Source organism: Drosophila ficusphila, unplaced genomic scaffold (assembly GCF_018152265.1).
Source record: "Drosophila ficusphila isolate 14025-0441.05 unplaced genomic scaffold, ASM1815226v1 contig_174, whole genome shotgun sequence".
In the NCBI taxonomy this organism is placed as follows: Eukaryota; Metazoa; Arthropoda; class Insecta; order Diptera; family Drosophilidae; genus Drosophila; species Drosophila ficusphila.
The window spans coordinates 173,062-197,108 of record NW_025064066.1 but is presented as its reverse complement, the minus strand read 5'-3'; the positions used below and the strand labels follow the sequence as shown (position 1 = coordinate 197,108).

At 39.1% G+C, this 24,047-nt stretch overlaps 1 protein-coding gene across 1 annotated transcript in view; it reads left to right on the top strand.

Moving 5' to 3' along the window:
* The window catches only part of LOC108090034 (protein outspread), an 85,669-nt gene continuing 61,622 nt past the window's right edge, over positions 1-24,047 (top strand). Inside the window, 1 exon segment of the mRNA XM_017188528.2 lies at positions 1-848. Within this exon segment, the coding sequence (XP_017044017.2) occupies positions 639-848 (210 nt within the window). The 5' untranslated portion in view covers positions 1-638.

The following is a 24,047-nucleotide window of genomic DNA, read 5'->3' as shown; positions in this document are numbered from 1 at the left end:
TTAAGAAATCCAATTTTGTTGTTGAAAATCCACTCGGGCGAACGGTCGCGGTCGCTTCGTAGAGCGCGAGAAAATATTACTTATCATAGCGAATAGTACGAGTAACACGAGAAAAAACAAAACAAAAGGCGGCGAAGAAGAAACAAGAGGGCCCCAAAGAAGAAAAGCCCAAAACTTCTGCTCTGGTTCTCTGCGTCCGCGCGTGTGTGCGGGCCCTGTGTATGTGGCGGTGTTTTTGTGCGTAAATGTGTGCGAGTGTGCCAAAGCCAAGAATCAAAGTGCAAAGCGAAATTGAATAATTTCCTCATCTCTCTTTCTCTCTCTGTCTCTCTGAAAGTGTAACCAAAATACCCGAAAAATCTGAAAAGAATATCAAGAGCTGATAAAAGCTACAAAGTGAGGTAAACAAAGGCTGGCTCTTGCGGCCAAAACAACAACAAGCCAATGTCTCGGCTTACGTAACACCGCATCCTTGCGAACCGAATCAAAAACGAATCAAGTCGAATAAGAAAAATTGTTTCGCTGCCATGCAATTTCTGGGAGTTGTTTGAAAGTACCTCCACTTCCGCACTCTCTCTCTCTCTCTCTCTCTTCGATTCCCCACCTCTCTTGTTGTTTTGATTGAACGCAGCAGCGAAATGTCAACCGCCACAATAACAACAACGGTGGCTGCCGCCCCATCAAAGTCGGCACCACCCACACCAACAACAACGAATGCTGGCGCAACAACCAATGCACGCACCGCCGATTGTCGCAAATTCACGCCGAACATTTTCAACAAGAGCAAGTGCAGCCACTGTTTTCGACAGCGGGAGGAGCACTCGGCCGCCGCCTTGGAATGCAATAGGGTAAGTCTTGAAACTGGGCTAAAATTGAGATTGGGCAGTACGAATTTTTTACGTCGGGAAATATGTACACGTATGAAAATAAGATTATTTAATCTGTTTCATAAATAGTCGTGCAGTCCCATATTCAGATTTACTAAATTTGTGATTCACATATAAACTTTTATTTGTTGTTTAATGATAGTTTTTGGAAAGTGCCAAAGTTAGCATGTATTTTTTTTATTATTGTATTGGTTTTATTTTTATTGTTTTATTAAAATAAAATTCAATTTCACGAATTTACTCCATTATTTAAAATTTGAAATTCAAAATTCTTTTTCACGAACTTACACTGTACTTTTAAGTCAGAAAAAGTCACCCCCGACCGAAAAAGAAAAACCAGTGCCTAAATATATTTTCTTGTGTGCTATATAAATCTTTATTTAGTTTTCAACTCAGTGCGGGTTTTTCTTTGTTATTCTTGTTTTTCCCGAAAATTTGAGTTTCGTTTTGTTCTTCCGCCCAACTATTGGATTTTCAGCTTCCCGCTGCAGTTGTGGGAAGTTGGATAAAATTTATTGGAAATTTATGTGGTGGGGATTAACTAAGTTGTGAACACGAGATATTTTCCCTTTTTTAGATGGAATTTTAATGTCAAAAAGTTTGTAGTTGAAAATAAATTTATGGCAGAAGGAAAGTTTGAGCATCCAGAATATTCGTAAATTGACGTAAATGGCTGTTCAAAGTTTTTTATGCGCTATGACTCGACGTCTCGTCATTAATTTTAATTAAAACGTTTTTAAATAGAACAGCTTAATCTTCAGGCAAAATCTGTCGAAGCTGGTACAACTCATTTTGATTAAAGCAACCTTTTCTGTAAAAAACAAAACTTTTGACCAAGATTAATTTATCAAATTGACCCAGAGCCCCCAGGCAAAAACATCTTCTAATCTTGAAACTTTCGTTCAACCAAGTTACAAAAAAGACCAGAAGACGGCCGACATTTAGAAAACAAACAAAATTGCGGCGTGACAAAGGAAAACTCTCGCTTTCTCGTTTCACTGGAATCTTAGAATTATGGAAAGAAAAAACCGATTTAAAAAAAATGCCACTGAAAACTAATTAAAATAACAAAAACTAATCAAAGCATAGAAAACATAAAAACCCACCAAGACTGAAAAAAAGGAGGGGAGAAGCCGAAGAAAAAAGTGAAAATCGTTTATTATGTTTACCCGGCCTGGAGTTGGGTTACAAAAAATTTACGACAATACAACGCCCCGAACTAAAACACCATTCCCCAGAGTCGAAGTCAAAGCTGAAAGGCCAACCGGCTCTTTTTATATGCCCATGATAAGTTTTGGAATTTGTATTTAATAAACATAAAATCGTCGTCGTAAAACATCGAAGAAAACTAAGCGCGGTCCCGCCTGTTTAAAAAATAAAACCAAAAGAGTATGTAGTTTACCAACGGGAAAGTTTCGGTTTTCGTTCAGCTATGCAAATGAAGGTGGTAGAATAACAGCGGGAAAGATATGTCAACCGCTTCTAAACACTTGTCGAAAGATAAAGATTTGAGATTAGGCATCATTTGGGTAGACAATATCTAATCTTATACATTTTTGAGATTAGGCGCATCAAAAGGATAAAAGAGTTGAGATACACAAAATGTGGTCCAGACAACTGACTAAATTAACTTCATCGTTTTTTAGTATTGTAGCAATTCCCAGAGTCTTAATGAATCTAATTTTAACCTTAATTTTTTCGTCTGCTATGTCAGACCATTAATAAATAATTCATAATTTTTGTGCTCATTTCGATTTTATTTCGTGTAAATGTATTTTTAAACAACTGACCCTAATAAATTGCGATCTGTTGTTGCTTATATAGCTGTTCTTATTCTCAATTCTGTTGATAGGGAATTTTTGTGCAGTTTTCGTCTGAGTTTTATGGGTCAACAAATGTTTTATTATTCTGTTTAGTTATTTCTCTGATCATTTACATTGACGGCCCACAAGTGCCGGTTTTCGCGAGAAGCATGCGCAAATTAATTATGCGACTGTCAAAAGCAATTTCTGGCTCGCCTCTTGTCTGTTTGCCAAATTGGAATAGGTCTTTCCTTAATTGATCACCAAAAATTATACGGATACGCGAAAGATTTCTAGCGCAGCTTGGCCCGGGGCGGAAATTGCTTTTTGTGGGCTAAGTGCGCGTAGAAATCAAAAATTTGTTTTCCAAAAGCTTGAAATGTGTTCACGAGTCGGGGGAGAGCATACTTCAACTGCGTGACTGATCTCAAAAAAACAGAGCCAGAATGACCCCCAAGAAATTAGCACAAAACGCTCACACACAGACCGATTGTATATTGTATTGTGTTGTTAACCATTTATTGAGGAAGTCACAGACCCGAAAAAAACAAACGAGAAATCATAGAGAAATACCCTCTGAAAGACCCGAGGCCAACAACACTTGACAGCCGTGAAAAATGTCGCCCTGAGGGGAATAGAGAAAGGAGATTGCGGAGTGCAGGGGGCATGTAAATGATCCATAAACTGGAGAACTAGTTGATCGATTTGTTGGCTTAGCTGTTCCTGCCAGCATTTCCTAATTTATAAATAACTCGAGTTACAATATTGAATTACCCGAGCTGAGCGCGAAGCGTTGGAGTCAAGTGTTCACAAAGAAGAAAATAAATAAACTTTACTATTTGAGTGTGAAAGTCATTTGAGTCAATACCCAGTGGGTAGAACAACTGTGTCAACACGTCAATGGTGACGGCGGGGATCGGGAAGAGGAAGAGGAAGTGGAGCAGGGCAGGGGTGAGTCGCCATAAGTAGGCAGATCTAAGGTTAAACACCCTAACTAAGAAACTACTCAACCATTTCCTACAATGCGTAGAAGTGTGGGTTTATGATAAAGCTAATTTGGGAAGTAGTAGGCAATTAAAAAGATTTTTGATTTTAATAGTTTCCTTGCATAAAGCGAAGAATTTCTAAAACTAGTGGCAAATATTATATGTTTATAATATATGTCTAGACATTAATTGTTAATAAAACGTTATCAGAACCCATTTACTTATAAAAGACAGGCGGAAAACCATTTTGTCCCATCAATTATGTATTTATATTTAAAGAAACATTTAACAGTTTTTTAATTTAATTCGAAGTTTTAACTTTAGAATTTGTTTTTCATTTTACATTTGATTTGAAACAAGCTGTGCAATAAGGAAACTTATAAACTATTTATAACACAGTGGGACTTCGTTACGGTTGTCATTAGGGAACTCCCCTCGGGCTGTGGATATTTTAAAGTCAAATCTGGGCACTGGGAACCGTGCACTTCAGCGGTGTTCTCCGCACTCCTTCAGTTTGCTCCACATTTGGCTCCCCCTTCGGAAGATGCAGTTGCTCCCCGGCTAATATGTATATGTATGTAAAAATAGAACTCAACTCTTGGCTTCCGCTCGTCGAGCGGCAATTAGAAGGCGTCGGCAGCAGTCATCCCCCCTTGAAGACCCCCGTCCAGCGTTCCCCCCTTTTGCGGTTACTCAACCGACGGACCCCACAGGCTTGGTCCCCCCTTCGAATAGGCCCCAGATTTTCTTCTTCTCCGGCAGTCGTTCTAAATTTAGCAACACTTTTGCTTTTGTTTCTCTCTCCGCAAGAGTGTCCATGTTCGCCTGTCTTCTGCCTCGGTTTTGACTAGTGCATAAATGCTGGGCCATAATTGTTGCATTGTCTGTCGCCGATCCGAAGGCTAATGAAGCCGGCAAAAGCGTCCCTAACACGGCTCTCGGATTACCTGGCCATGGTATCGAATGGGATGGGATGGGATGGGATGGCATGGGTTGGTTTGGGATGAGATGGCATGGTATAGGACCACCTATCGTTAGGGGTTCCCTTTGTAGTTTGGCGGTACGACAGGAAAATGCGCAAAAACAAAGGCCAAAGAAAACGCGACGAGGTGCAAAACGGATGTCAGAATGCATTGTCAAGTCAATGGAGCGGAACATTTCAGTTATCAGGGACCAATCCACTTCAAAACCCATTATATTCGAGAAGATGAAGCTTGTTCTCTTTTTTTTTTGGTTTTTTTGTGGGGGCTGTGCCATGTTGACAGGTCAGGTCAAAGGCTTGTGGCAGCGTTCAGGTTCTGATGCCCCAAAAAGGCAAAAGCCAGCCAAAAACCCCGGGAAAATCTCATCTTGCAACTTGTGTTGTTTTGTTTTTTTTTTTTTTTTTTTTGCTGGCCGGGCGCGTGACTGGGCACCCCACTAAGACTTAAAGTAAGACTAAGACTTCGGCCCCACCAAGAGGTCTGGGCCATAGGCAGTAATTGTGGACTTTTTGCAGTTTTTTTGGCGGCCGTCTATTTGTCTGGCAAAACAATTGGCATGGGACACCGTGGCCCAGGCATTAGAAAACTAAAAAGCCAAAGTACAAGTTACTTTAAATGCAAAACAATGATAAATTTATAAAAATTATAGATTGGAAAGACAGTTAGTAACTAACAAGCCAACAAAAATTCCACCTTTTTAATTGTTATTTTCAATTATACCCGAAGTATTCACTCTCGGAAACTGGGTGTCATTTCGAGCTGTGTGCCCCCGTTGAGCATTTGTCTATGACTCTTCCCTATTTCCTCTGTATTGCCCTCACTGCCTCACTGTTTGCCAAAGTCGGTTGGTTGGCCATCGGTGTCCTAGGTGCCTGACTATCCCACCAAAAAGATCTCAATTGGTCCCCGGGGTGTTATTGAGCTATTGGCAGCATGCCATGAGAGACGAGGCCTGGATGGCTCCCATACCATACCATACCATACCATACCATACCAAACCATACCGTACCATACCATCCTGTGTATACCATTCCGTCCAGGTCTCCAGTGGAGTCGCAATAGACCTCATTCTCTCGGCCTCTCGTGTTCCCCTTTGGCCCTTTGTGGCTCGTTCTGTCTCGGTTTCAGCCAGTGTGCCTGGGCCGAAGTTCTTGTGTTGTTTGTCAGCGAAGTATACACATAATAAATATTACTTTTGCACACCCATCCTGAACACCCCGCCATTCCGCACCTGTGGCATACCTTCGTGTATCCTCGTTGTTAGTCTTAACATACTTCCCTTCCCCCAAAAACTTCCTCCTTCCCCACAACGTGCTCAAGTGGCCAACAACGTTGATTGATTGTTTGGCTTAGAAATTGTTCTCAGTTCTCGGTTCTCAGTTCTCAGTTCTCGGTTCTCGGTTCTCGGGGCTCCCTTCCATGTTAAGTGGGTGTGTTGCAGAAATTTGCATTTTTGTAGGTTAATTAGTTGTGTGTAAGCTCTCCAGCGGAGTCAAGTGCATTGAACCCGACCACTCACCTGTGTCATCCTCGATCGCTTTTGGGGTCATCTCGCTGCTATCTAAATCTATAGTTGGCTAGTTGCATTGTTAAACATCAAGGTAACACTTCAAAAGCGATAAGGCCAAGGCAAACAATTGTGCAAGTGTGAAAACAAAAGAACTAGCTAAAGACCTGATAAACAAAGAAACAAAGTCGTATCTGCGAGATACACTTGACTGCAGCAGACCCCCTGCAAGATGTTCTGTAGTTGGCAGTTGCGCATTCTAAGCACCATTAACCAGATAAGAGAAGTCAACTCTTCTGCTTCAGACTCAAAGATCTGACTCCTTGGTCCACGTAAAGTAAGTTATTCGAAACGAATTCGTTCTAATCTGTTGGATAGGTTATCTATCATGTTCCGTTTTGTTGTGAAAGGTTGCGCTTAGATATTGCAACAGATTTTTCAGGCTAAATTTATTTTGAAACTTTAAGATCATAGTTATCATCATGTTTATTTAATGTTGAAAAAATGCACTAGATAATTATGAAGAGAATATCTTACAAACTCTTTAGAAGAAAAATAAATTGGTATAGAAGATGTTAGTTATGTACTGCTGTAAACTTAATGTTTATTAGATTTTACTTCATTGAGTATCTTGTAAAAAAGAGCATCTAAAGATCGCTTTATTAGTTAAGAATTCTTCTGACTTGGCCGTTGGGCTTATCTATCTAACTTGGTTGCTGCTATTTGTACTTCGTTGTCTGTCTGCTGTTGGCCGTCTGTGGCTGCAATTAGCAGGAGGCATCGTCTGAATATTCTTCAGCCAGTCTGCAGTTTGGGTCTCGATTCCGCGCCGTCTTTCTTTTTTGCATGGGGCCGTGTCACAATTATCAGCACGAACTTCTCTGTCGCTCAAAAACATGAGCAGAGGTAACCCAAGACAATGCCCAGAAAGTTGGCTGCTTCTCCTCCGATCTCCGATCTCCGGCGCTCTTTTTGCTTTGTTCGGCTATGGGGGCCAACAAATGGGGCCCACCAACCTTATCGCGATACACAGCCAACAAATCATCAATCATTCCACTAGCAACAGCTACAGCAGCAGCAAAACCAAATCGACTTCTTAACGCCAACAGCTTCATCTCTCTGCAGCTGCTCAGATCTAGCTTCATCTGCAGCCCTGGCTATTAGATTTCCTCATAAAAACAAGCTGAAGTCGGCAGAAGTCTCAAACTAAGATCCAAAAGAGAGCTCCATCTGCGGATTTAGTCGAGGGCCCCCCTTCAGATTCAGCTTGAGCTCAAGAGTTTAGTTTATAAACTCCCGGCGACATCTTCCGCTGCGGCGGCATTTTATTTATTTTTTATTTTTGTCTACCTATTCTATCTCTGCGCTATGCCTTAATTAAGTCGGCTTTTCAGGCCCCGCGAACAGTGGGATAAGGGAAAAAGCTCTGATATCGTATTTCAGCGAATTCGAAAGTTCCAAAGATAACTCTTGAGCGATCAGTGAAGTTATTTTTTAAGTTGTTATCTTTTGGTGCATACAATTAAAATTCCAGAACCCAGACATTGATTAAATTATCTATTATATTGAGTAATTAAATATATTATATGCCAGAACTAAAAAAACAACTAAATATCAAGTAGTTAAAAATATATTCCCAAGAAATCGTATATCTATTTAGTTCTTAGAAGCAAATCAATAATGACAAATATGTTGCTTTCCAAAAAGGCGGGAACTATTAGATTTGTTTGGAAGAGTATTTGCTTTGTATCTATCCCCATTTAGTTTTCAATAATTTTCTAACCACTGTGCGAAGAGGCAAACACACAATCTATCGCAATGGCCCTGCCGTTTCGTTTTCCTTCTGCCGTTCAAATTGAAAGCTAATTCTGTTCAGTAGCCGCGGCAGTTGCAAGCCATGCCATCCCGTCATCCATCTATCTACCCATCCCCGCAGCCAGCATTTGGCTAAGAAAAACAGACCGAGAAGAGAAGAGGAGCCGCGGCGGCATCCACATTCACTTGTTGCCGCGCTGCAACGATTTTGCCACTTCATACATCAGAGCCATCATCGGAGGCAGAAGAAGAAGAACTGCCCCGAGGAAGAGGAAGAGGCAGAGGGCCTTCCCCCATTGTTCCCTTCTTCGCCGGCAGCCGTCCCATGTGACATTTTGCTGCATAATTGAATTCTTATTCTTGGGCCGGGGCTCACTCAATCAAGACACAATGCCCACCAACTGGCAACTGGCGGCTCCAAAGAGCCTCCGACTGCAGCCCAAGTTCCAGTTCAAATGCCGCGCTGCGAAATCTTCTGAGTTATGGCATCTTTACACCTGCCCCTGGGCACGGTTCTTCGCTTTGAAAGAGATAGAGTTGGAATAAGACCAGGTCCACAAGATGATGAAGAAGAAGCAGAAGAAGGGGTAACACCGGGCAAACACCATTAGATTGCCAGCGATAAAGTCGGAGGCCGTGGAAGATCCAGGGGATCTTGGAGAATCGAGGGTATCCACGGGGGGATTGGAGTTGGGGCTTCGCGCCTTGGCATTTTCCTGAAATAATGACGTGTTGAGAAGGGCATCTTGATTTCAAATTAGTTTATAATTATGATTTTGCCACGACTGCAACCTGTATTTTGCCATTCCACTCTTTCTCTTCCTCGACCATTGAAATTGCTGTTTAATTGGAAAGTAATTTGCACGATATCGGAAGCCTTTGCCGGAGCCAAAGTAGAAATCGTTAGAGTTAAACCGCGTTCGCGGTCCAACTGCATGCCATAATTCCACACCATTTCCACACCTCCCCACTGCCGCAATCATTGTGAATTGCCTGGCCAAATATTTATTGGCGCGCATATTTTAGCACCGAAACAGGCCAAAACATACAATAATTTTGAAAAAAAAAAAAAAAACCCGCCTCTCGGGCATTTGCAATTAACTATCAAATGCTAATTTCCTGTATAACACAGAAAGCAACGTATTAAAACGATATAAATAAATATTTATGTATGCATTAGTCAGGTTTTTTGGGGGTTACTGAATGTGAAGAATGCCTGTTGCCTGTTCTTCATGAATAAACATTAGACAGATCTTATTAATCAAAAAATCACCTGTCAAAATGTGTACAAATAGCAAGCAGCCATGAGCTAAAAGATTTTTATTGCGACTAAAGTTTTGATTAATTACTTGTTATTGGGGAATTGTTTTGTGAGTACGCTATTCGCAACTGATTCATATTTTCGAAAATTTTCAATAACCCTGCATATCGTTTATATCTTTTCTGTACAATGGGAAAAAGTTTCTCTAATCAAAGTCTAGCAAAGATTGATTTTCAGATTAATTTTTAAGATGCTTATGCATATCAATAAAATCTATTGTTAACATCTACCATTTCACCTTTGCAACTTTAATGATTATGATCATCGCCGATGCATTCATAGATTTCCTTTAGCTTTTCCGAGCGCAAATTCGCCTTGGCAATTTGTTGTTATTGCTGTTGATCGCCGTACTTCTTCGCGCTTAGCTCGTTTTTTTTAAGATTCTTCGGGTTTCGGGGCCGTGGCAAATGGCGATATGTAAATTTTTTTCTCTCTCAGTCAGTCTGCCTGGCTGACTGGGCCTGTGTTTTGCTATGTGTGTTTTTTGTTTTTGTTTTTGTTGTTGGTGTGCGGTCAAGGTGATCGAGCCGCGTCGAGTTGAAGCCGAGTCAAGTCGAAATTCAATAGGAATCCACATCCATGGGCAGGTGGGGAAGCAAACCGGGCGCGGCCTATAAAGCTGAGGAGCTTTAACACTTCCAGGTAGAAGTTTCAATTTTATGCTCTCCACATCTTGTTTGTTGTTTTGGTTTTTTTTTTCTTGTTGTTGTTATTGTTGTTGTCTCCCGTCTAGATAAATCATCTAAAATACATTCCATTTATTTGGCAGCTTAGAATTCGGCTGTTCTCTGTTGATTTTTGGTTTTTGCCCTGCGTAAAATGTTGCCATGGGTTTTTTTTTGTGAGTTTCTTGGAAGCGTCGTTTCTGAAACAATGGCAGTTTGAAGATCTTTTGGGTTGATCTCAGACATGCCCAGTGCGTGGCAACGTCAGTCCCCAAATAAAAAAAAAGATTGATACACAAACGGAGTTTCTATATAGGGGAACCTGAGCAAAAACAATAAGCCCAAGAAATTGGCAATTACAGACCCAAAAATAGACAAAATGAACAAGACCGCAGACTCCGTCCCCGACGACAAAAGGCAAAAGCATTTATTTATAACCAATAATTTAGGCAATTGCAACAACGGCAACAACACATGCTAAATTACGTAGGTGGACATGATAATTTCGCTCCGCTGCAGACACCCTGAACACACAGCCCCCTATAAAAGAAAAAAAATCCAAGCTTCAAGCCGCGCCCTGAAATAAAAAATAGCAAACACCGCCGCCATTGCCCTCGGGGGAATTTCATTTAAATAAAATAAATTTGTTGTCTTGCTGCCCAAAAAAAGAGCGAGCTCGGTCTGCAATTACTGTAAATTTGTGGCGGCTACAATGCAAATGATGAGTGATCGGGAAGGGGGCCAAAAGTCGGAAAGGAGGGCGTTTAATTAGAGCTGCCAACTGGGTGCAAAGTTTCATGCCGTTTTTGATGGGAGAGATTGAAATAATTTAAACGGATTTACAGAAAAAAACAATAGTGAAGGTGCAATTTATTTCTTGTATTTGTAATTAAAATGAGATGAGGGGAGATGACTTGGTTAAAATGCCAGTCGCTTGTTAATCATAGTCTTCAATCGAAATGGAAATGTTAAAAATGGTAATAAGTTATAAGGCTTACTGAAATCGAATCATTAAAAAAATAAATAAATTCAATAGATCTTCTATATAAACAATATTCCTAACTTCCTTTTATTATTTATTATGCGCTCAGGTAGTATATTTGCCAAGCCGATTGTGATAAATGGATATTTGTTTTGGCCTTTAAGAAATTGTCAAAACTCTGTCCAATTTTCGAAGCCCAAACACTTAACATAGCTGCAGGCAAAAAATAAGGCCCAGGAAAAATGCATTTATAATAAGCATTTGGATTCCGCATGCTGTGAACGGCAACGGGTGGGTGTACTTATAGTGGAACCACCAAACCACCGAACCAACGAACCACCGAGCCACCCAAAATCACCCGATAATCCCCGCTCCACAAAGCCAGTCACCCACAATTTGCGATGTTTATGTTTTGTCTTCGATTTGTTTTTGCCTCCACAGTACGTGGGTCGCTGTGGATTTGTCGATTTGGCTCTAGCTTCAGTATCTGTATCTTTTCCAACTGGCGACAAACGCGCGGTAAATGGGCGAGCTTCAACCGGCGATATCATGTACACAAGTTTCTGTGGGTGAGAGAACAGACCTAAAAGATATTCGCGGAAATATGTGTTTGCGGGTGTCTGGGGATTGTGGCATTTTTTTTTGGCTCGGCGATATGCGTGTAATTTATCAACTCATGAAATATTTAGGTGTTTGCCATATTTGAGCACGTCTTGCATAATTTGTACGTTTGTACTTTTAATTAAAGATATTTTAGATATATTTCTTGTTTGGCCATATTTGGACAACGATTGCGAGTGCGATTGTTGTGTGTGGTACAAGCCGCAACAGCAATCGAGCCAGAAAAAAAAATTAACACCTACCACGCCACTTAACGTTGACTTGCAAATTGCGGCCCTAATTTGTCTTTTCCCCCTTATCCAAGACCATTTATCATGGTGGCCATTAATAGGCATTTTCGGGGCATAATTAGTTGTTGTTGAAATTTTAAATAACAATATTTTTCGAAAGCAAATATTTGACCCCAAAAAAAAGCGAAGCAAAAGGAAACAACACGTTTTCTTTCTGCACAATTATGAATCATTTGAGATAAGAACTTTGGCTTTGTCTCTGCGGGTTGAGCTGATGATGCTACTGATGAGGCTGATGATGTGTTTTGGGTTGTATGGTGATTAGCTAGTTCTTTCCCCGAACCCTCCATCACGCAGAATATATCATGCCGTGGGGCTTTCGAACACGTACACAAAGTTTTCACATCTCTTTACTAATTTGTTTCCACGTTTCTCTTCTCGTTCTCGTTTCAGGTATGTACGAAAATGAAAAGTCGTAAAATGTTCTACGTTTTTGCGAGAGCTCAAAAAAAAAGACTAATTTGCAAGTCAACATGCTTAAACGTTCTAAAGGTATTTATAGCTTAAGGTTTAGTTTTTGCGGATAATAAATGAAGCCATTGTCCACGAAAGTATTTCGAAGTTGGTTTAAGGTGACCTTGGTCACTTGTTAATTTGAATATTTCCTCCCAAACAAGTGATAATTTCTTTTAAAAGATTTTTCTCAAAAATCCATTTGTTTGGTTAAGTGATCGCTGTTAATATCCAGTGTTTGCTTCTCTTATTTTGTTCATGTTCTTCGGTGAGGGGAGTGGCAATCTATTGATGCCACCGGTCTATCATTTTTATGCTTTTATATTTACAATATATTTTTTATTACCACGCATTAGCTTTGTATAAAGTCAGTCAAAAATTGTAAACAACGTTTTAGCGACGAGCAAAGCATATAAATTGAAATAAATAACGTTTTTATTGGCCATTCAAAAAAGTCAACATAAATAAAAGTGACAAACAACTGAAATTAATTAATTAAGAAAGAAACGAGCTGAAATTTCATTCGTTTTGTTTGTCTGATTTATTTGATGTTCCGAAATGAGTTCAACATTTGGGCAATAATTTGCCATAAATTTAAGACAATGTTTCGTTTGTAAAGTCGTTAAAGCCTAATTCAATTAAATAAAGACTTAATAACACCTACGATCAGCATGGAGAGCGTTTTTATATGAAGTAAACTGAAATGTTTACTGTTTTAACGTTTAGATCGCAAAGTTGCACGTTCATTTTTGGTCATGTTTACATTTTCGCAGCGTTATCAGTTATTAACCTACTTCCGCCGAAAGAAAAGAAGAGAAATTAATTTTTTGCTGCTGCCAAAATGGACGAAATGAAGAAACAGCGGCAGAAAAATAATCTGAAGAACCTAGAAAAAATCTAATAAATCATCAAAACGAATTGGGCTAATGTCGTCGCTTCATCAGCTGAGCTGAATTTCGTGTGAAAGTCAGTCACTCTCACATACACTTCGCATATTCTTTCACACAAATTAAGTAATTTTAATTTAATTAATCAAATTATTTTGCATTTAACATGATTATTTCTTGGCCCGACAATGACAGACCTAATTGAGGTTGAGTCTGACACAGAAATTCCAATTTCGACTCACTTTTGAGGCGTTAGGTGGGCTTGGCCTTTGACTTGATACGGTTGTACGTACAACGAATACTCACACATTCGATACATTTCATTGCGTTTCATTCATTTTCATTTGAGTTGACAAATGTGGCTGCAAGTTGAGTGTGTGTGGCCCACTTTATTTCCATTCAATTCGTTTAGATTATGGCTTGAGTGGCTTGTTCGGGCAATAGGAGAAGTGGCAAAAAGGCAACAACAGAATTAAAATCTACTAACAAGATGAAAGAGTTTACTTTTATTTAATGGAAGCAGCTAATACACTAAAATGCTTCTTTGAGTGTTGAACTGAGTAATTACAAATAATAAAAACATACCAAAATTTGAAAACTAACATGGTTAACAGATCCTAACGATATTATGTAATGTTGCTTTATATTAGTGGTATCTTTTTATCTTGCTTTTTCAAACAGGCAACTTACCCTGTAAAAAATACTCAACACTGTTAAAGCACGTTGAATAAGTTTTGTTATGTGCATTGGTAATTTGAACGTTTTTTTTCCTCTTTCGTACAAATTAAAAAAATCAATTCTCATTGTTTTTCTGCGTTCGATTTGAGCCGGGCTTTGGAGGAGTTGTGCTTTTGATTTTGCGATTGGTCTTTCATGCCGAACCCGTTGACAAGGTCTAGGTGCAGCCCGTTTGTCAGTTGAGATGGAGAAGTTGGACAACTGATTTGAATATGAATTGTACGCGTATATATTTTGTCAGTCATTTTCGATTTCTTGCACGCGCCAGTCGGCGGACAAAAAGTCATTGGAAATGTGACTGAAGTGAGTGCGAATGAGTGTGAATAAGTACTTATGACACAGTTCATGGCGCAATCTTCGTCAAATGCAAATGACTGACAACCTAGGGCAAGGTAATCCAAGGCTCGATATCTGCTCAAGTTGTATATCTTTTTATCTAATGCTGTGAACACGGCTTCCGCACTTTACAAATAGAAAGCACTCAACGGACTCAAAGGTAAATAACGGCTAGAGAATGATTTTCCCAACGAAATCGGTAAAAGAACAAACGCCATGAGCTATCAACTTCCGTTTGGAAATCTTTTTTCTCATGTTTACAAGGTAATTGTAACCTCCATCCACAATATACCTTACTCTTTCTAACATTGCTCGTCTATCCCTTTTCATATATCAATATCTATCTGGGAAGTGAGTAAGAAAAAACAATTATATTGATTTGATTTGTGAAATTTTCAAGATTCTCTTCAAGGTACCGTTCGTTGTTGTTATTGTGGTTTCTGTTGGCGCCCTTTTGTGGGCAATTTTCGCCCAGTCTTCTCCACCTCCTCCTCATCCTTCTTCTTCTTCTTCTTCTTCGTGCACTTCTTGAGATTCTTCTTCTACTTCTCGTTGATCATCATCGATGTGGATGTGGATACCTCAAATGCGTGGTGTGAGTGAAGTAATCGCCCCATTCAGCTCCCTGCGCTCCCCTTTACTTTTTAACGTCCCCCATCCAATTGATCTCTCCTTCTACACAACAGAAAAAAGTGTTAAAGAATTTTAATGTTGAATAAAAAGAAACCTTGAATAAAAAGAATCATTCTTACCTTTATAAATCATAAATTTTTAATCATTATTTGCTCTAATATTTTTTATGTTTTCATCTGTGCTTTTTTTATCCCTCAACCATTTTCTACTATCTAATGTGATTGTTACTTCATTATTTTCTCTCTGTGTATGATCTCTCTGCTGTTGCTTTTCTTCAGGCTCCTTCAGCGAAAAGGTTGTTGAACTGGTCCGTGTGTGTCTCGTGAGTTTGTGTGTTCTGGTGATGTTGTTATTGTTATTGTTGTGTTCCCTCAATCAGTTGCTGCTGTGCTCGTTTGTTCTCGCCATCTCTTTCACTCGTCACATCGAGTTCTATTATAGAAAATTATATTATTATTATGTACTCCACTCTTGGCGCTCGATTTTTTTCCTGTTTTGTTTGGGTCTTCTGTTGTTCTTATTTCAGGTATTTTTACTGTTATTACACGCAGGCTTTATTTTTCTTATGCAAATTTTTATGATTACTCCAGGTGATGATGTTCGTTCATAAGGTTTCTTCTTACCTTGGTTCTCATGCCAAAATATGCGAAATTCTTTTAAAATTGCTCTGAAGAACATGAAAACAAGATTGCGTTATGCATTTTGGAAGGTGTTTTCATAAACAACCAATTTCTGGTTCTTATTCTTTATTGTTTTCCCTTGCCCTGCCCGCCCTTAATAAAAATTCAATTTAGAGCTTCCTTTACGATCAGCAAATTAAAGGTTACTCAAATTGAAGTTGAGAATTTTAAAGGTATTTTACTGGTCTCACGCTTATCAAGACCTTGAACCTTCCTGACCAAACACAAATATAAAATCCAAATAGAATTGTTGAGTGACAGGTTGTAATTGATCTTCCAAAACCCCGTTATCTCTGTTGACACTTTATAGAAACTAATTTCTTGTTTCCTTCTTCAAACTGCTGTCTTTTCTACACTATATTTATTTTTCCCAGCACATCTGGACGAGCTTATCGGATCTGGCTCTTCAATTAGCGCCCCAAAATGGCCCATCCAAATGAACCATAAAAACCAAATTAATTCAATTGAATCCAAATAGACAAGGAGACCTTTGGAAACTCACGACAACTTGGGGTTCTTATCAGCTGATCCCCGTCTATTAAATGACCTCTTCCCAGACAGCTCAGAATTATCAACTGTCGCTCGGAATCTCAAAGTTTGTTGCCGCTATAAAACTAGAATGCTTGACTTTACTTGGCGTTGGCGTTCAAGGGGTTTCTGTTTTTGGTTTTTGTTTTGCTTTTGCTTTTGGTTTGTTGCCTTTTTTTGGGTCAATAAAAAATGCTGACCTTTTTTGTTTGTTGCCGTTCAGGGCTCAAAAAGCCGGCCAGAGCGGCGCTAACAGGTTTTTCCCGTACATGTGAAGCAATTAATTTTAATATGAGTTGCTCTAAGAATAGAACCCTCGGGAATGTCGTATTTTCTTTGGAACAAAAAGAAAGTGTTGAGTTGGGAAGAACGTTAAATTTGATTTATAACTTAAATTAAAATAGGTATAAGGCATGTCTAATAAAAGTTCTCTCAAACTAGGAAATGAATGGTTTGACTGGAAGTGACATTTTATTCCCAATAAAATCACACGAGAATGAATTGTTTTCATTTCCGTTCACTGCATTAGGCCAAATTTGAATTTATGTCTTTGCCAGAGTCTAACCCCTCACCCCCTCTAATCACCAGTTATAAGTGGGTTTTTTGAACCTACTCTAATCAATACATCAAAATTTACAACAAGCTCTCTGGGACCTGGACCTCATGACTAACAAAACCGCCCAGCTGGTCACTTTTGGGGTCTCCAGTGTCCGAGCGGTCGATTGGTGGAGCGGTGGAGCGCCAATTGACACAACAAAACGACGAAATATTTCAACACAAACCGCAGAAAGAGAGGGCCCCCGAAAAAAACCAAACCCAATTCATGCAGAAAATATCAACCGAAAGGTTCCCACCATGTCCACATGGACGGACACTTATGACATTTTGCTTTTTAGCAATAAATAATTTATGCATTTTACACATACACATATAAAAGTGAAAAAATGTATATATATTTCCAAAGTCGAAATTAAAAAGATAAAAATAAATGAATAAAAAAATATTCATGCACGCCAAAGAAATTAACAGCAATTGACGGTTGCAATTTGATTTATTGGCTTTGTCTGGCAGCAGGCGAAATCAGAGAGAGAGACAGCTAGCCGAAAAGGAAAAGAGATGGAGACACAAATTAGTGATTTATTGGCACGATCGGTAAAACGTGTCGAAAGGAGGGGCGCAGCAAGTGGTTGAGATTCAGCGGTCTTTTCCCCAACACACACGTGGTCAAAATAGAGCTGGAGCGGGAGTTTTGACCCATTCCCATTTCGTACTTTGAAGAAATTATAATGGAAAAAATAAACACATTTAACTGTAAAACTCATTGAGAACGCCTAGCACTCTTCCCTCAATTTCTTTACCTATTTCCGTCCCGTTTTGGTTTGTCCATGACAGTTAGACTTCCCCGTGGCAAAGCGTTAAGCAATAAAAGCGTTCGAAGAAAGCTGGGAAGTGAAGAGGAGCTTGGCTTCTACCTTTCTTCCACATGCTTCTTTTTGTTTAGTATTCTGAATGATCTGCAGAAGGCGTGTATCTAAAGGCAAGTCTTACTGTTAGTACAAAACTAAAAAAAAACTTAATAAAATGTTTAAAAGTTGGATAAAGGTACGAAATCGCATCAACATTTTTGTCAAATACACGCTTTAAAGTAACGTTCAACCCAATTTTACCCCTTCGTATTCAAATCACAATGTTAATTTCACACCATTTTTCATCAAAAATGTCTTATTGTTTAACGCAAAAAGTACACGAAAAGTCTTTGTTAAAGCGGCGAAGTTCACTTTCTTGCCCACCAAATCGAAACGAGTTAACAAGTGTAACATTGGCAATTTGTTAGGTAATTTGCCAGAACAACCGGGCGAACCTTGCCCCCCCATCTCCACCCACTCGAAGCTCATCAGGGGGGCAGTGACCAGAGCAAAAACAATGGGATATCCACTGGAAACCCTAATGACAACAACGCAGAAGTATAGTTATGTAATGTTGGAAAATTGTCATCGTCTTTTGTCTCTCCGTTTGTGAAGCTAATTTCATTTTCCGTCGTCGAGGAAAACTAGGCCCCCCAACTCCAGTTTTTCCCCCTTCGTAGATTATACGATTTTGTTTATTTTCCACTTCATTAATTCGCGCGATGACTTTTGCCTTGCCCAACCAACCAACAACCAACTCCCGAGCGGCTGCTTTAAAATGCTCATGCCTAATGTTATGTAATTTCCTCGAAATTGTAACTACTTTATTTTGTATTCGAATGTTTTCTTTTCGTCTCTTTATTTTCCTTTATATCTGCATTTGTTTATCATTCGACTTTTGCCTTTGCCATGCTTACGAATGCGTTTTGCCTTGGATTCAACCCGGCCCGAATCGGGTTTTATTTTGTGTGTGTCTCTGTCGATGTTGTTTGGCTTTGCCATTACTTGGGCTTCATTATTCAATCAAATGCATTGTGCTTGCGACTGGTGCGTCGCTGACTTTGGGGGAACCTCCTCCTTTATACTTTCCATCCTCGTTTTTTCAAACCCCAAGACTGGCCATTGTAATGATTTCTGTTCATTCACTTTTGTGGCTTGTCATTATGCAGACACTTTGAGCGGAATTGGGATGTTCTCAAAGGGAAATGGGAAACATAATCTAGAATAATCGTAAATAATCCAATTGACTTGGGAACTATTATACGATTTCCAAGATAGTTGGATATTTTAAAATGATGTAATCAATAATTTATGATTTTCACTTTGAAGATTAAACTGAAGATCCAAACTTGAACAAGAGACCAATTAAACATACTTTCCTTGCACCATTTCCATTCATTGTTTGTCCGTTTGCTTTTCCATCGAAAATATTTATTTAGAACATCACATCAATGCTTTATTAGATCTCATTATTTCACTTCTGTAACCGAAATCATTCGTTCAGCCTCTTTTCCGCTATCAAAGATCTTTCTACTCTCTTTTTCAATTATCATTGAATCAATCAATCATTTCATTTCGTTTTCAATTCGAGTTTTATCAAACAAAAGCTGTGCTCCCATTTCATGATCTCTTAGCACGATCGAAAGTGTGTCATGGCGGGTGTAATGAGGAGCCCCCAACTGTCCAATTATTGTTCAGATATAGAGATATAGAGCGAGGAGTGGGAAGGGGGAAGGGGGGATATAGCCATGACCCATTTATGGAGGAACACCCACTGATCAGTGATCTCTTTTAAATGCGGCTTTCAAGCTTTTAAAGTTGTTTTGTATTTTTTGGAGCACTTAGCTTTTACTTTTGGTTTCAATGCGGCTGAAACTTTACCTGGAAAAGAGGAAAATAATAAGGCGAACATTTACCATTTACCATTTACCATTTTCAATTTCCCATTTCCCGATTTACCATTTTTGGGCCCACTAATGCATTACTAATTAGATTTTTTGGGGCCTAGCCTTTCGCCAAAATGTTTCGCTGCTGCACTTTCACGTGTATGCAATGTGCAATTGAATTATTGACTTTATTGTCTCAAGTGGCAATAATAAATAATCGTAGGATGTAAGACAACATTCACCATTGTTGGCATATACCTGTACGCTTTTGGTCATATTCGGAGCGGCAAAACCACCGTTAGACATGCAAATCGTGTAGGACTTTCCTCAGTCGGTTCAACCTTCCTATGCGTAGCTGGCATTTAATGTTCATAGCATTATCATTACCCGTAATAAAAGCTGAATAAAACTTGAATGCTGAATACTGCATGCTGAACACTGAATGCCGAACACTGAATACCAGGCCAACTCAAGGCGCAGTCGCAGCTCGTGCATTCGGAATGAAAACCTCAAACCGCACTGGGTAAACATTTTTACAACAATTCTATTAAATTATATGTCTGTACCCGTACATCTGTACGTATCTGCCCATTATCCGCCGCTTGTAATCAAAATCAGGGTTTTTTCTCTCGTTCGCCGGTCTTAACATCTGCCATGTGTTTGTAATTGCTGATCCACCGGAGAAATGATTTATAAACGGAGCCAGAGATTGGCGTTCAGGCGGAGGTAGAAGCAGTAAATTGTGTTGCAGTGCAAAAAAAAGTGCGCTTATTATTATGGCAAACCATACTACTCACAAAAAAAAGGTTTAAACGTTTACCGACGAAGGTTAAATACCCTAATTAGGTCAGTTTTTACAAAACATTTTACGGGTTCATTGAGATGTCAGAGATGAAAGCTTTAAACTGTGTCACAATCAAGTTGTATTAAGTAATTGGTTAATTCGTCTTTATATTTGTTCATATTGTTAACTAGTTAAGTTTTCACACATTACTTTTCACTAAAAGTTTTCTTTTAGATTATCTACATGGTGCCCAATTCACCGATTATTTGGTTTTGCATACCTAATCAACTTTTCTTGGTGCCTTTGCACATTTCACATTCAATATCATATTTTCCTTTGTGATCTTTGCGCTCAAGTCCAGTCAAGTTGATTACAATACGTTCGGGCTGATAATTCGATACAATTTTCGAATGCTTCAATACACCTGACAGACTGACTGAGCGACTGACAAACGAACAAAGTCGATCACAGTATGGGAAACGCTACGAAAACCGGCTGACGAGTCAAGTTTGGATGAGTGACTGGCGCAAGATCATTATCAATGGAATCTGCTTAAAAAAAATCGAAATTATAGCATTGAACAAATAAGAAAATGAAAATGAGAAATAAACGAAAAACAGGTGAAGTGATGATGATCGGGCCGCAACTCATTGTTATTACTTTTCATTGTAAGCCTACATTTAAAGTGTAACAAGTCTTTATTTTATAGAGAAACCCCCAAGCTTGGTAAACTATTTTTGTAATATTATTATTATTTTTTTTTTTTTAACTGAAAAATTACCTAATTTTTTCACTTCCAGCGAAGACAGTTTGATTTGATATTGAAGCAACTTTCACTTCTTTGCCGCAGCACGTTCCCCCTTCAAATAATTGACAAAAAGAAAAGTCTTTCCCCACCGCCCCTTTTAAAGCCACTCCTCTAATTTGGAATCGAAAAGCGAAAAATCAAGCTCCCAGCGATTTAATTAATTACAAATGCATGGACAGACTCTAACCTTTTATTTTGGTCAGCCGTTTGTCGGCTCGTTGTCTCCTCCTGCAGGTGAATGCCTATAAAATCAAATTTAAATTAATTGAAATTTTTATCTAGACGCCGAAAATAGTTTTTCCGGAGAAAAACCTGAAAGCAAATGGAACTTTGCCTGCCTTCTCTTGTTTGCTGCAAGTCTCTCTTGGTCGTTTTAAAAATATTTTAATTAGAAATTATGCAAATTACCTTTTATGGTGGCTGTTGGCGACGCTTACGTTACTTGGGCTGCAGGCTAGATAAGCTAGTTCCAGCAGCTTAAGTTACTCCCCCTTTTGCAGGTGGCGAGGGGCGTTTAATTAGTTGGCCTGCCTACGTAAAAGAGGGATTCCGAAGGCTAATGATGAACAGGAAAGCTCTTGATTAAAGATTGAAAGTTAATCAATGTAATTCTGTGGTGTATGATGTAGTAAAGTACAGGTTCTATCGTATTTATATCTTTCAATCAATTTAAAGATCAATTTAGTTTTTGTTAGTAAATAAAATATTTTAAAAATTTTAATTAAGTTTGGTTTATATTTTTTATTTTTTTATTTTAACCTAATCCCATAAGTAATTATAAAATTATTTACTCAGTTTCTAGTTTTGAATTTAAATTCAAATATAAAATCCCAAACTTTCAAACCACCCTCGACTGTAGGGCCCCCCACTATTTAACTCAGCAGACAAGCTGTCTAAAAATTTTGTCATATTAGCCTGTTTAAAACGTTTCTGTATCTTTTCGTTCCTTTTTTTTTTGAGCATGCCGAGACCGCCTTTTGGAGTTCACATAAGATATAAGTTGCACTGACGTCGTCGTAGGTTGGCTGGGATCGGTTGGGTTGAGCTGAGTTTCGGTGGGGGTTTTGGGGGCGCCAGAAAGCTTATGCAACAATGGGTAAAGCTCTCTTGACACACAAGTTTCTCACATTAAGAAACAATAACAACAACTGCAATTGCAAGAGTCTATGAGAAAAATCACACATTATCTGCTTGGAAAATCAATAAATCAGGCAACTACAACAACAACAAAACAAAAGCCCTCGAGTCTGTTGTTGTTTTTTTTTTCGTTTAATCTATCGCAAAAATCTGAAATATTTTGCCATGAAAAATCTCGACAAAATATCATTGAAATCCACATAAAAAGGTAAATAAATAAAACCCAGGTTGCCCCTCAGTTGCAAGTTGCAACTATTACAGCTGCACAAGTGAAATGTCAGATATGCAATAAGCAGTGCAACCTAAAAAAAAATTCGAACTTTTGCCACTGGTGGTGCTTGTATAATTTTATTGTTGCTTAGCAGCTTACATTGTTATTGACATTTTTTGCTTTGTTTTGCAAATTGTATAATAACAACAATTACAAGCCGCAAAAACAAGCAGAAAACAATTTAAAAACGTTTCAGGCAAGAAGTAAAAAAAAAGAGAGAAAAAACCACAACATCTCACCCACCTCAATGGGTCGCAGACTCTTTGGAGGTTGTTGTTATTAGCCTCGACGACTAAATGTTCATACCCAGATTCGACCTCACTTGACTTCTTTTTCACATTGAAATTAACAAGAGTTGCAGCCAAAATACAGCAGAAATGCCCAAAAAGACAACGACCAAAGCAGACAAAAACCGAACTCAATAAATAAGAAAGCCTCACATGCAGCAAATATTTACAAAATGTTTCCCCTCGAGTTTTTCAGCTGGTGCTACTGCAATTTCGGTTTTTTATGCTGGGGGAGAGAATTGTGTAATCGCGATGAGCTTTCAGCGATAACCGACACAGAAATGGGGACTTAAACAAACTGGTTGTCTTTTTTTTGCACAGAAAAATGCTATAATTATTTCGTAGGGAACAAATTATAGGTTGACGAGACCGAATAAAGGTGAAATTGGAGTTAAAATGTAAGCAAAATAAACCTTTACACTTTCGATTGCTGCAAAAGTTATGCAGCTTGCTTTTTTATTTGTTTGATAATACACATTATTGATTTATGCATACAATTTAAAATTCATTTATTACGTTTGTTAAGCAACACATTTTTTTGACTTTGGCTTAAGTGAAGTAATTTTGCCTGGCAGTCAGATTGCTGGCCCCGTAAATTTCTGTGGCACGAATTCCTGATATAGAAGCCAGCTTTTTGCGGCAGACAATTTATTCAATTATCAAATGTATCAATGGGTGGAGTTGGCCCGCCAGCGAATTGGAAATTCTTGTCATTTAGTTTGGCGAGCGGAGCATTTGGTGCCGTCGAACATTTTGTGGCAGTCCATAAAAAGCGAGAGAAAGAGGCTGTAAAAAAGCCGTTGTGGCATAAATCGCAGTTGGCAAATCATTTGCCACTCACTCGCCTATGGATAACGAGCCCACAATTTATGAATGACAATAATTATGCCACCAAATAAGAGAATCCCAGGCGAAAAAAATACCGAAAGGCAGCAAGCGGCCAAGAGGCCGTCACGTCGCATGCGAAAATCAATTAGGCGCAGTCCGACTCGGAAAGTATCTCGTGGATCGCGGATCGCGGATCGTGGCTATCTGCTCTTTTATCTGCTCCAGGAGAGCTAAGAGCTCTGCTCCGACTTGCCCCAAGACAACAGGTTGAAAAACTTATCGCGATCGCTGTCGCTTACGGTAAATGTCCAAAGTTATTACTAAAAGCTGACAAATTACGACTTTGGACTGGGTCTCGACTGGGTTTTGGTTACGCGACTCCGTCTACACGTACACTTTTGTGTTGCATCTGGTTGCGGAAATGCAAACCCAAACTCCGAGCTGGCCAGATCGGATCCGATCTGCCCCAGAGGAGTCATCCTAGCTAGAGGTTTGCTGCTCTAACGCGCTTCAGAGAAGCGTTAAA